Genomic DNA, 12689 nt, shown 5'->3' with positions numbered 1-12689 from the left:
AAAATATATACATATTGCACCTCGTTTTGAGTATCGCACACGATAATAAACCATCGTATCGTGCACTACATCAGTCGGACATGTAGTCCGATGCCGCGTGTGCACAAGAGTACATTACACTTTGTGACGGGGAGATGTGTGCGATGCGATACAAGCGCGCGTAACCGTCGAAGCGAATATTATACATATTTTATAATCATATAGTTATAATACGGTCGAAACAATACGACGAGAAAAACGAGAAAAATAATAATAAACGAAAATATTATAGAAAGGATGTGTCCGTTTACACGATGGGTGCCTTCGCATTGTATCCGATCGTGCGGTGTGCGCGATAGGTGCACATGACGTGTACAGCACGAACACCGTAAACGCGTAATCGATTACGCCCCCGCGCGATCCGGTATACCGCTGACCGGGTATAATATAGGTAATACCTGGTTTTTACGCATATATATATATATATATAATATGCAGCGCGGTAATAATAATACTACGATTATTAGACGCATTTACCGAGCTGCTCGTTCCCATGCGCACACATGACGCGTACCCGCAGCCAGCCACATAATCGTACGCATAATATAGACTATAATAATAATAACAACGATAATATTATTACGACGATCGTATTATGTATACACGCGCGCGTAGTACGGTATCGCGGTATAAACCAATTATACATGTTTACTATACCGCCCGACGACGGTGTACCTATATGCAACGTTGGTTTCACGTGTCACGACTAACCCTTAAATTACAAACCGTCCTATGTGCGGCGAGTATAATATTATGTAGTATTCAAGTACGATATACCGGATGATTCTCATTGCACTCTCATTTATTCGAAAAACATATAAATGATTTTGAATACGATTTATTTATTTATTTATTACAGTCGTCAAAGTACAAAACATTTTTAAAATGTGTACACATATATTATGTTTTTATCCTCGACGTTTTTCAAGATTTGTTTACTCTAAATATATGTATACATTTATAAAATAAAATAAATTAATCTTTATATTTTTTTATCTTCTAAATTTGCAATGCTCATAACTCGTACACACGTACTACTCGTCCTAAATTCCATGTGTATGTACCGAAAAAGTCAGAAAAATATATTCTGCTTTCGAAGACGAAAGTATCGAAACCGCAAGTTATCGTACTAAAAAACCGGCCAAGTGCGAACCGAACTCGCGCACGAAGGATTCCGTACCATTATCTACAAGAACGGCAACAAAATCATGTCTGTTGTATGGGAGCCCCACTTAAACATTTATTTTATTCTGTTTTAGTATTTGTCATTAAAGCGGCCACTGAAATACATCATCTGTGAAATTGTATTCTCACTTTTCAGATAGTTCTGATAAAATCTACTGCTCAATTCGAAACTGTACCCATAAAGGGCCATTTTAACTAAAGAAATTTATTTGAAGAAGGAGAAAAAAAAATATTTATTTCTGAAGTAAATAATATAAATCAATATTCTGCAAATATTTCAAGCGTCCACCTGTTGCCGCTATATAAATATTCAGCAAAAAAAAACGAGTAAAAAATCACGTTTGTTCTATGGGAGCCCCCTAAAATATTTATTATATTTTATTATTAGTATTTGTTGTTGTAGTGGCGATAGAAATACGTCATCTGTAGAAATTTGAACCGTCTAAGTAGGTATCACGGTTCATGAGATACAGTCTGGTGACAGACGGACGGACGGACAGCGAAGTCTTAGTAATAGGGTCCCGTTTTACCCTTTGGGTACGGATAACCCTAAAAATGATGAAAACTTTCAAAATTATAAGGATAAGAAAAACTTCGTCTTGCGACTGCTTGAAATCGTGTGAAAAAAATGTTAACAAAAACATTGGTACTGTTTGAACAACGACACGACAAATGAATCACCCGGTATACGTAGTGCTCGCGCGGTAATCGGTATACGGTTATAAAGCTCGTTGGAAACCTTTTGTCGGGGGGGGGGGGGGGGTTACGCCGCCGTCGTAGTCATCGTCGTAGTAGTAGTATATGTATAATAGTCGTGCATGGCAATAATTATTATATTATCGTTTGGGTAAATGCAGTGGATCCGTTCTTGCGGTCTCCGAGCTTCCCGATTACACTCGCCCGGTCGCGCGACAGCAGCTACATAATACACGAGTATGATATTATTATTGTGAACTGTTGTGGGTATTATAGTATTGTCTATAATAATAATACGCCGCCGTACAGGCCGATTATTGTTTGTATTCAGTAGTGGTGGGTAATGTTATTGTAACAGCAGTAGACAGGCAGGTAGGTAATAATATTATTATCTTTTTATCGATTATTATCTATCGGACAGGTTGGGGTAGTCGGCATCATTATTTAAATATAGCGTTACGCGTACTTACATATTATTATTTTTATCGTTATTATGTACGCGATTGCACCACACCATTACTGCACCAGATTTTCCACGATCCGATAATGTTATAATTGAAAACTACGACGGCACTATAATAATCATAATAATAATAATAAGGAAGACGGCGATGTGGGCGTGCGGGCGATTTCGCTGCGACCGGTTTTAAGTTTTTCGATTTATTTACGACCCGCGTATTTCTGATTTCTTTTTTTTGATTCGACAACTATAATAATACACAAGCACGGTAAAATAAAAAAAAACAATTTTAATTCTAGTCTATAAGAGATTAGAGATATCGATAAGATGTGATAATACGATATATTGCCAGTTTTATTTATATTTTAAATTTATGGATTTTAAGACGTATGAACTATTTATTATATAAATGAATATCTATTCGATATATAACATTTCCAAAGAGGGGTGGTATACGACCATTGACCTCCCCTCTGGATCGGCGTCTGATTATACACGCCTATGCGACTATATCTGAACAAGGTATAAGAATCTCGTTGCACTTGGTTCGCACATGGACCTCTATCTGCCCTCACAAGGATATCGATTAAGTCTGTTTCATTTCGACTAAAATGCATGTGCTGCAACACTTGCAACACTTGTTAACATAAGAATACATTTGTTGCCATGGTTGGATTAGGTCACTACAATTAGGAACTTGATTGTTTTAACTTTGAAAAATATATTAACTCGTGGTAACAGCAACAAATTAAATATAGAAAAAAAATCAAAATTTTTATGTATAATGGTCTATACCTATGTCCTATATATTAAACGTTATGCCTATTTTACATTTGAGAACCTACAAGTAATATTATAAAACTACCTCGCTCTCGAAGAAGATTTTAATCTACTTCTGGAGGTGGAAGTTCAACAAAAAATACGTTGAATCTAACCCGGTTAGTCAATAATATTATATCAATAACTATCTTAAAAACGACCTTTGGTACTAGAACGTAGGTGCCAATGTACATCACGAGATAGTATTTAAAAGCTCTCAGTGCAATTAATTTCGTTTTGACATTGATTTATTACTACCTTTTTTCTACAGAATTTACTTTTTGTTGCAGTGACTTTTTTTTTCAACGTTCATATATTACACACTCTCCTTGGCATGATTGCATTCGGCCAACAACAAGCTGATCAGCTTGTATGCTGTGGGATCGTTGGTGGAACAGCCCAAGACCGACAGGTTGGTTGCTAGGCACGTAAAAACCGTATGTCCTTCGAAAGCGAATATCACCATCTCGTAGTCCAGAATTCGCCTGAGTCTCACGTAGAATCCAAGTTTTTCCAATTTCTCTGCATAGGTAAAAAATCTAAATTATACGACAGTTAAAAAAGATCTAAAGATTTCATCTCATCGAAATCAGATATTATGTTATTATTATATTGTTTCTTTTCGTATCGTTTCACTGTGAATAGATCAATAAATTAATTAATCAAAAAAATTGTCTGAGGTTCAGACAAAGACGATTCAACTACTTCATCAAAAATATTTGTTTAACAATATTTAATAGCAGTATATACTATACGCTATAGATAATATTAGACATAACGTGCAACGAATATTAGTTATTGTATTTCTAGTAAAATATAAATGGAAAAAATCAGGTTTTTAAATAATATAATAAATTGATACAATATCCAAGTATGAGATAATTGAGTTCATTTATTTCATAATAATTAAAACATTTTATTCGTGAATTTTAATTTACGTCGTTATGCCCGGCGTTATGAGTAGGCAATATGGCTACATCCAGTTCTTGGAAAGGTAGCTAGATAATAGTTGTAGTATGTAATAGGCATCGCTTATAATACATTATTGTACCTCTACTACATTCGATTTCGTTAATTAATTGTATTATTTTACAAAACATAAAACAAATGTTTATTTTTTTTAAAGTTGTAGATAATGGTTTATTTAATTATCATGCATATAATAGAAACGTAAACATTAAATACTTCAATACATTCCTAGAAACGGTTTGTAGATCCGATTCCTCCAACAAGCGGGCTAGCCAATGATGGTTTACGAAAATTCATAAAAATAAAATAAATCATTTTGAATTTTAATATTTATAATATTATGAATTATGGGTGAATATTTTTATTTTAATATGCTAATTACAGTGGAATTAGCACAGTATGAATAGGATAATATTTATTATAATATACTAATTATTATTAAAAAAATCAAAAAAATATTACATAATGAGCATAGTTAATTAAAAAAACACAATTACAATTTTTTTAACTATATTTATGATTAGGACCGCAATTTGAAAATATTTTTCAAATGTATTGCATACATAAGTGATAAACATAGTGCAGATTAGTGTATAGCATGAAAGTTAACACACGTAAATTGAAACAATATAAAAATTGTACTATTTTTTTTAAGAATTATATGAAAAAATTTCTTTTAATAAATTAAAAATAATCTTATAAGTCTTCAAGTTAGCTTCTACGTTGATGGAGACTAGAAACTCTAATAATATCAAACGGTTGATTGGATCAGTCTCGTACGCGCAAGTAAGATATACAGAACAAATTGCCTGAAAATGTGAACAATAGACGAGACGAAGGAAGGTCCATTTATTTTCTACCAATAAATACAATACTTGAAAGGGTGCTGATTGGCTACCATTATTGTTATGTTAAAGAAAATCACGTAGTACTCCGATACCATTTTTTCTGGTATTTTGTGATTGGATGTCCTTTTTTTTAAGTACATATACAATAATACGGTATAAGTAAATATTTAAATTATAATTAAGGTGAAGTTAGTTTGATATAAAATTAAATCTATAACGATTCAATGACACTTCATACACATATAACTGATAGGGTATGGTACTTGTTTGTCAATTTTTATTATGAATTAATAATGTAATATTTTAAATACATAGTAACCAAGGCTAAGCATTTAAGAGTTGGACAATTATATGTGAAAAACATTGCCAAACTTTGATAATAAAAATAAATAACTAGTATATAATAATATTTTGGTATACACAGTTATTAAAACTACATATCCTTATAACTTTTGCGAAAAGAGGGGGAGGTTTTCAATGGAAATAATAATATTGTATACTACTGCGTGTATTATTATCATAGCAATCGGGTTTAATTAAAACGAGAATGCAAAAAAATATCGAACGTATTGAAATAAAATCAAAAACATAAGAGAGAACGATGCCATAATGGCTCTCTGAACTTCTTTTGTTTTTTTGACGTGAGCTTTGACGGCTATTTTACTATAAGTGTATAATGTACCTATCACTTACCTTTGATATGTTCGACCCTTGTCGTGCGGTGTTTCAAGACTCCGCAGACTTTGGTCGGGCCGTACAGGATGTCAACCGTATACCGGTGACCGTCGTCATTTACCAACAAGCTGTCGGCGATTTTCATTTCTAGTGGTTGCAAAAAGCGAGGCTTCTTACCTCTCAGCCGTAAGTAAAACTCAATAAATAATTTAAAAAACCATTCTTCAAAACGAAATATTGTTACAGATTTATATTGAACAGTCTGCGAATACATAGAAACACAAATGTATAAACACTCAAGCGCACATGGCTAAATAAACAGTAAAATGACTTTTTTTCCTTATCAGTGAACATGTGTCCCAGACTTGAGATAAACGGTAATTTATTGGAATAAATATTAAAAATTATACTGGGGCGTGGGGCCCCATTGTTAAATAATTCATGATAATGATATTTTAGAATTATTTTCGATGGCTATGTTTTCTATGATTATCTCATTTATTCCAAGTTTGTGGAACACTTCAGAACGGCTTAGCTTACATGTCTGTTTATTTGGGTAATACTAGTGCGCAATAATAAAATTAATACAGTTTATAGTATTATGTCTCATGATAGTAGTTCGAATGTTAAGAAGATTGAAAATGGTCAGTTATAAGTAAATGTACCGATATTTTGTCAATCATCGCCAATGGATATCATAACTTTTGAATTTTGACGTTAATCCGTTACTAAAAGATATGCTTGAAATCAATGAGTCCACTTTTTAAAAAATTGTATTCCTCGAACAAAGCTCGTGCAATCTTATATATTATTACTATCTGAAATGCAATTAAGTATCTTGATATGCAGTTCGATCGATCTCAAGGAGAAATATTATTAACAAATTCAAATTTTTGTTCAGAAATCTAATCGCTCTGTCGGATCCATCCGTATAGAAATGATAAAAAGTACACATTACAAAATATGAGCACTGTAAATCGTCTACCGTTCACACCCTCAACTCCGGGGTGTTGACATGTACGTTCGCGTACTGGAGGTCTGGAGCGCTTCACTATTTTTTTTATGACTTTAACACTAGTCGCACACACACACATATGAGCACTTACTAAGCACACACTTACAATACCCGGATGCACGCACTTTTAAAAATTCCTATTTTGAACTTCTTGAAATCGTCCTCTCTAATATATTGATATCTGAATGGGAATAACATACGTTTATGAATTTCGCCACTTTGTTTTGTCATTCGTCAGTCTGAAATGTCATCTTAACGATTATCAACTGTACTGTAATATTATACTCGTGTAATGAACAATACGTTTTTCTCTCAAAATCTACATCTGGGGTGGAGTTGTAAGTTTGTGTGTCGCACAAGTTTTATGTACTTCTGAAATTAGGTTAAATTTTATGGTTATTTTCAAACAAGTTTTTCTTTTTAAATTAAGTGAAATGTATTTACGCACTATACAATTAGCATGCAGATATGTATGCATAATAAATAAGTTCAATATATAATAAGAGTAATAACATTTACTAAGAAGATTCTAAACAGGGCCACCTGGTGTCGACAAGACAAACGACGAAATTAAAAAAAAAATTGTCGTATTCAGATTATGCGTTTTCCGTGAACCTACCTCCTAGGACACATACGACTGCGACTAACGCCGACTTTGCAAACCATTGAACAGGTAATTTTAGACTTCCGATTTCGCAGTAATACAAAATATGTTCACACCGAATTATTATACGCTCACACCGATCGGATCGTGCGTACAACCTGCACCAGTGTACTGCGAAGGTTTTCATGCACTTTTCACACGCTTCCTGCGTTTTGTAACACTTTAAATAATATAATTCTAGAACGATATTCGATTTTTCAATTAAACTCTATCGCGCGTACCTAATATTATGTTATTATAATATAATGGTTATGGTAACATGACGTTTTAATGTACCTATACTAGAGTTTCGAATTATAGAGTTTTTTTTTTATTTTATTAATTCACAAATCTGCTCGATGAAACTCATTGATTACACTTTTTGGAAGAACATTAATTTTATAATGTATTAATTGCTGAATTTAGCAGTCTAAAATCGGAGATTTTAGTGTTCGAATACAACAGTGGCCAAATACAATATACTTTTTTTCACAAAACTACGTAGTTGATCGTCAATGCAAATTCAGACCAAAGATTACCCATTAATAAATAAAAGCCAAATAAAGAGATAAAGTCTTTTTGATATGATGGTACATGCACATTTCATACGTCCGCAGTAGGTGTGTGTTCACAATTTTCACCATCATTTTAACTGATTTGTTCCAAAGATTTTTATTTCCATGTACAAGAGTAATGTTTAAAAATAATCCAGATTCACACCAATTTCAGTCTTACTCAACACGAGTAACACCAAACAAAATATTAAAATTATAATTCATATAGTATTTTTTTAACAGTAGATATTTATATTAATGATAAAATAATCGATGTTATCAAACAACAAATAAGGTACATACGTACGTTGACCGCGTTTGAAATCACTCGTCATTTTTTTTGTTTTTAATTCTTACAATATTTTAATTTTAAAAGTGATTTATGTATAAATATTTTATTCTCGCCGTTCATCAGTATCCGTTCCGCGCCAGAGTTCCGGACAAACCGCACCACAAACTTATTACCTTGAGAGTGAGATGGAATTATTAGCGACAGGTTGCTGGGCGCGGCTGAAGCAAACATAGTTCAGAAGGGCTGCTGATAACAAACGCTGACCTAGGATCTGAACGAGATTAGAACGAGATTCGTACGCACGATTTTCTCAGTGAAAAACAGATTTTCATTTACCAGACACTCAGACACACATCGATTGAACTTATTCTAATAATTTGTACTTACCATTTATATATACTATAATGTACTTTAATGGTATGTACTTTTTTGTACCACCAGCTTTATGGACTTGTATCGTTCGCGAACTCTGATCGTTATTTTTTATTCTTTCGATAGATTATGTTTCAACTTTCAACTGTAAGTACCTGCAAAGTATTTTATACAATCGAGCTGTCCTCCAACCGTATCCGTTCCGCGTCAGAAAACCGGTCGGTCGGACGTCCGCTGACGAACGCCGAGGGTGAGGATCATTATTAGCGAAGAGGGAGGGGCAGAAGGGTGGCTGATAAAAACGTGGACCGCGACAAAGGTCGCTCTCCTCGACGGACCAGGGAGGTGGTCTCCGTGTGAATTTATCCTCGCGGACCGCGGACGCTGACGTTTACGACTCGAGCACGTGTAATTTATATTATATATTTCATACAGCGCACGAGGAGACGTCGAATGCACACGCGTAATATTGTTATGATTGCAGTCGGTCGCGTTGTGTTTTTCGATTAGGTTTCGAAAACGGTTTGAAATCGGGGAAAAGAGGAAAAAAATAACAAATAAATAAACGAAGGGGCTCCCATTGTCGGGCGGCGCGCGCCTCCATATAATATTATTATTATTATTATTGTACATGGGGTACGATACATACTGTCGGGCCTGGCGGTCTTTGTGCACGTCCGATTTATTGGATCGCAGTCCGATTGTCGTTTCGCGGTCGCACAATGCGGTGACGACGACGACGACGATGGAGGTCCAAAAATCGTATAGGAATCGCGTATAGAGAATATATGATATATATATATAATACGCGTATACCCTGCACTACTCGTATATAACAATAATAATAATAATAATAATGCATCGCACGACAATAATACACGAGAAACCGCAAATAGATTCGAATGTCATATTGTACCATTACAGTGGCCGCGACAGCCCGCGCGGAAACGCCTCTTTTTGTTTATTTATATTGTTTTTTACGATTTCCATTGCTCCTGGTCCAAAAGACTCAGCGCTGTCGACGGTGTGTGTGTCTATTCATTGAAACAGCTGACCGTGTTCTCCGGCACCTACCCCCCAGGCCGAATGCCGTCGACCTAAATATCGTCAAGTTCTATCGCGGACGGGGTTATATGGGTACGTACATATAGGTGAGCACAATTGAATCATTATTTTGTTACAACGAAAATTCAACATTAGTATTAGTAAGCACATATTTTGTATTGTTTCGATTCAGTGTTTTAAAGTAACATAATATTTCGGAATATTTTACTAATCTTTGAGAGAGTAAAAGGAGAATATTAAGTTTTTGCACGCAAAGTACCCGTACGACTCCTCCAAATCGCGGACAGACAAGTCGACGACGACGAAGACGTAGACTTGCAGACGGAAATCCGTTGCTCGCGTAACGATATCATACCTCGGCCATTGTCACCGGTGTATATTTTATTTTCTACGCATGCGTGTTGTACTTGTGCGCTTTTTACCCGGCACACATAACATTATAATATAATATAATATAATGTACACTCGGACGACTACACAACCGACGTCGAGACACGTTTTTTGATTACGATAACAACGCGCGGCCCGATGACGGAGCCGATAACGTGCCCGTGTCTCCTTTGTGTCTGCCACGGAACGCTTTTTTTACGGGTCACGTCTGCCTTGGCACACACGCACACACACACACACGCTCACACAGACACACACATATGCCATCTCTCAACAACCCACGTGGGCGCTCGTCGTGAGACAACCGGGTACGGAGCAGTGCACGTGCAACCAGTGGATATAATATGGTTGGCCGGCCACGTACCACTTACCACTTGTGTGTGTGTGTGTATGTGTGTGTGTGTGTGTGTGGAAAACAATAATAATAACGACGACGACGAGGACGATAATACCCTCGGGGTGTATCGGGAGGCTGGGTCGAAAAAATGTACGTTTAGTGTAATACGATATTCGGATTTTCGTATACACACGTATACGTTGTTGTTATTATTATTATATAAAGTATTCGAGAACAATATACCTATACGAGTCCTCGAGACCGAACCGGAGCCGAGACGAATATCGGTCGGGCCCTCAACTGCCATGCTTGGCTGCCGTGAACTTTTCATTATTTGAGATCTCGACTATACTGATAATAATAGTTAGATGTGAATGGGGGGGGGGGGAGAGGGGGCTTGTCAGCTGTGCATTGTACTCGATTTGCTTTAATAGAAAGATTTTGATATCGATATTGAATGTGATTAATCATTTTGTATTTGTTAGTCAATAACCGGCATTTGGGGGGATGGAAGTCTCACTTTTTTTTTTAACCATTACAACTGAAGCTCCTACCTTAAAAATTTGGCATTTTTACGTCTATGTATAGATGTAAAAGTATTATACGTATAACGCTCAAAAACTGCATTTGCTCCAAAATCTCGTGGACCCCTACGCAATAACAATTTCATTCGATAAATATTTTGCTTTTTTAATCCATCCGTTTTTTATGGCACACCGCTACGGTACTGACTTTTTTTTAATAAAAATATAATAAATTTACCTCACATATACACACGCACGCTCTGCCATCCCTTACCTTGGGTCGTAAGACGGTTGATTTCACAACTCTATAATATAATAATATCAATCATCAATCATCATGTAACAACGCGACGACGCGACGTGTGTAGAGTAGTAGAAATATAATTTCATCGATATTTGAGTTGATCGCGACGTGTATTATTGTTGTTGTTATTGATTTTACGGACGATTTTCCGTGTTATTTTTATATGCTTTCTTACTTTACAATTTTACATCTGATCCGATGGCACGGTTCACAGAGCACGAGCATTACAATATATATATACAATAACATTAATATAATTACACTATATACGTACGTGATTTCGAGTGATACGATTACCTACCGCTGCGAAGAAGTGGACCTCGAGGTGTGATCGTTTTACATGATAAGGTGTATAGGTATCTCCCGAGTTCTGTCGCTTCCAAAGTATTTTCAAATCACGCGTACTCAGCCATACCGAACACGACTCGACGGTTGTCGAGATGGACGACGTCAGTTGGCGTTATGGTATAACGTGGTCGGGGATGACCATGGTTATGTTGTATAACGTATATTTACCCTGTAGGTTTAATTACCGTAACCGATGAGGACGGATATTACAATTGAATGCTTAAATAAAATACGTAATACGTTTAAATAACCAATAATTAATTTCAGTTATTCTCAGGTTCTATTGCCGAACTTACAAACAATATACCTACTAACAGAGTAGCAGTCACACCATCTGGGGAGGGGGTGGCAAAGTGTGTTTGGCAGACACGTACTGATTTTTAAATGTTTTAAAAACATTCAAGTATTAAATAATATGGAACCATTCTAAACCATGTACATACATAAATTACAATATGTATTTACTACGATTGTTGAAAAATCACCGAACTGAAAAAGCATTGGTCTGCTTATATTGTTTTGACACCATTATTATAATAGCTCAAATAACACCACCATTGCAGAGTAGGTAGGTAAATTAAGTCTTACAATTGTATTATAGTATATGGCTGCTTCGTATGGTCGAATAGAGTTCAGTCATATCAATAATGTGTACAATGAACTTGCATTGTGAGTGTTACCTTACAGTTAATTGTGTGTAAACATTAAAATATTATCGTATCGGTCAGCAGTTGATCGTGTCGTGTCTGTAATGTAGAATTTATATAATATATACACAGGTGTCGAGTAACATAATTATTACAAATTGATATATTACGGTAGTTTAATATACGAGTATTGTGACGATTGCTGCATGGACAAAAGACTTTATTGTATTATGTCGTTGGTATTTGACTAGTATAAAATCAGTAGTGTTTTACTATTATTGTTAATATTTTAACACAATGGACATATTGTTCTATCAATTTGTTATTGTTTTATAATCATTCGTATTTAGTCTTTCACGGAAAAATAATCTATTGGTGTGGATAAAGTGTTACTAACTCCAGATTATATACAAGACGAGTTTTCCTTTTTTGATGCGATAACATACGCTAAGAATTTAATAATAACAATGCAATTTTTAATCAACCAAACGTGTTTTTTATCATTCA

At 35.1% G+C, this 12689-nt stretch overlaps 1 protein-coding gene across 1 annotated transcript; it reads right to left on the bottom strand.

Moving 5' to 3' along the window:
- Positions 1 to 3499: 3499 nt before the first annotated feature.
- On the bottom strand, positions 3500 to 6119 carry LOC111033339 (UPF0728 protein v1g117062-like). The gene is made up of 3 exons (XM_022314028.1): positions 6102 to 6119; positions 5710 to 5953; positions 3500 to 3721 (listed from the first exon to the last, which is right to left on the bottom strand). Exons 1-3 carry the CDS (start codon positions 6117 to 6119, stop codon positions 3516 to 3518), a joined length of 468 nt encoding a protein of 155 aa, XP_022169720.1. The 3' UTR covers positions 3500 to 3515.
- Positions 6120 to 12689: the final 6570 nt, after the last annotated feature.

The sequence above is a fragment of the Myzus persicae genome, unplaced genomic scaffold (assembly GCF_001856785.1).
Source record: "Myzus persicae strain clone G006 unplaced genomic scaffold, MPER_G0061.0, whole genome shotgun sequence".
Taxonomy (NCBI): Eukaryota; Metazoa; Arthropoda; class Insecta; order Hemiptera; family Aphididae; genus Myzus; species Myzus persicae.
Note: the sequence above shows the minus strand (reverse complement) of the source record. Positions and strands in the feature narration are given on the sequence as shown.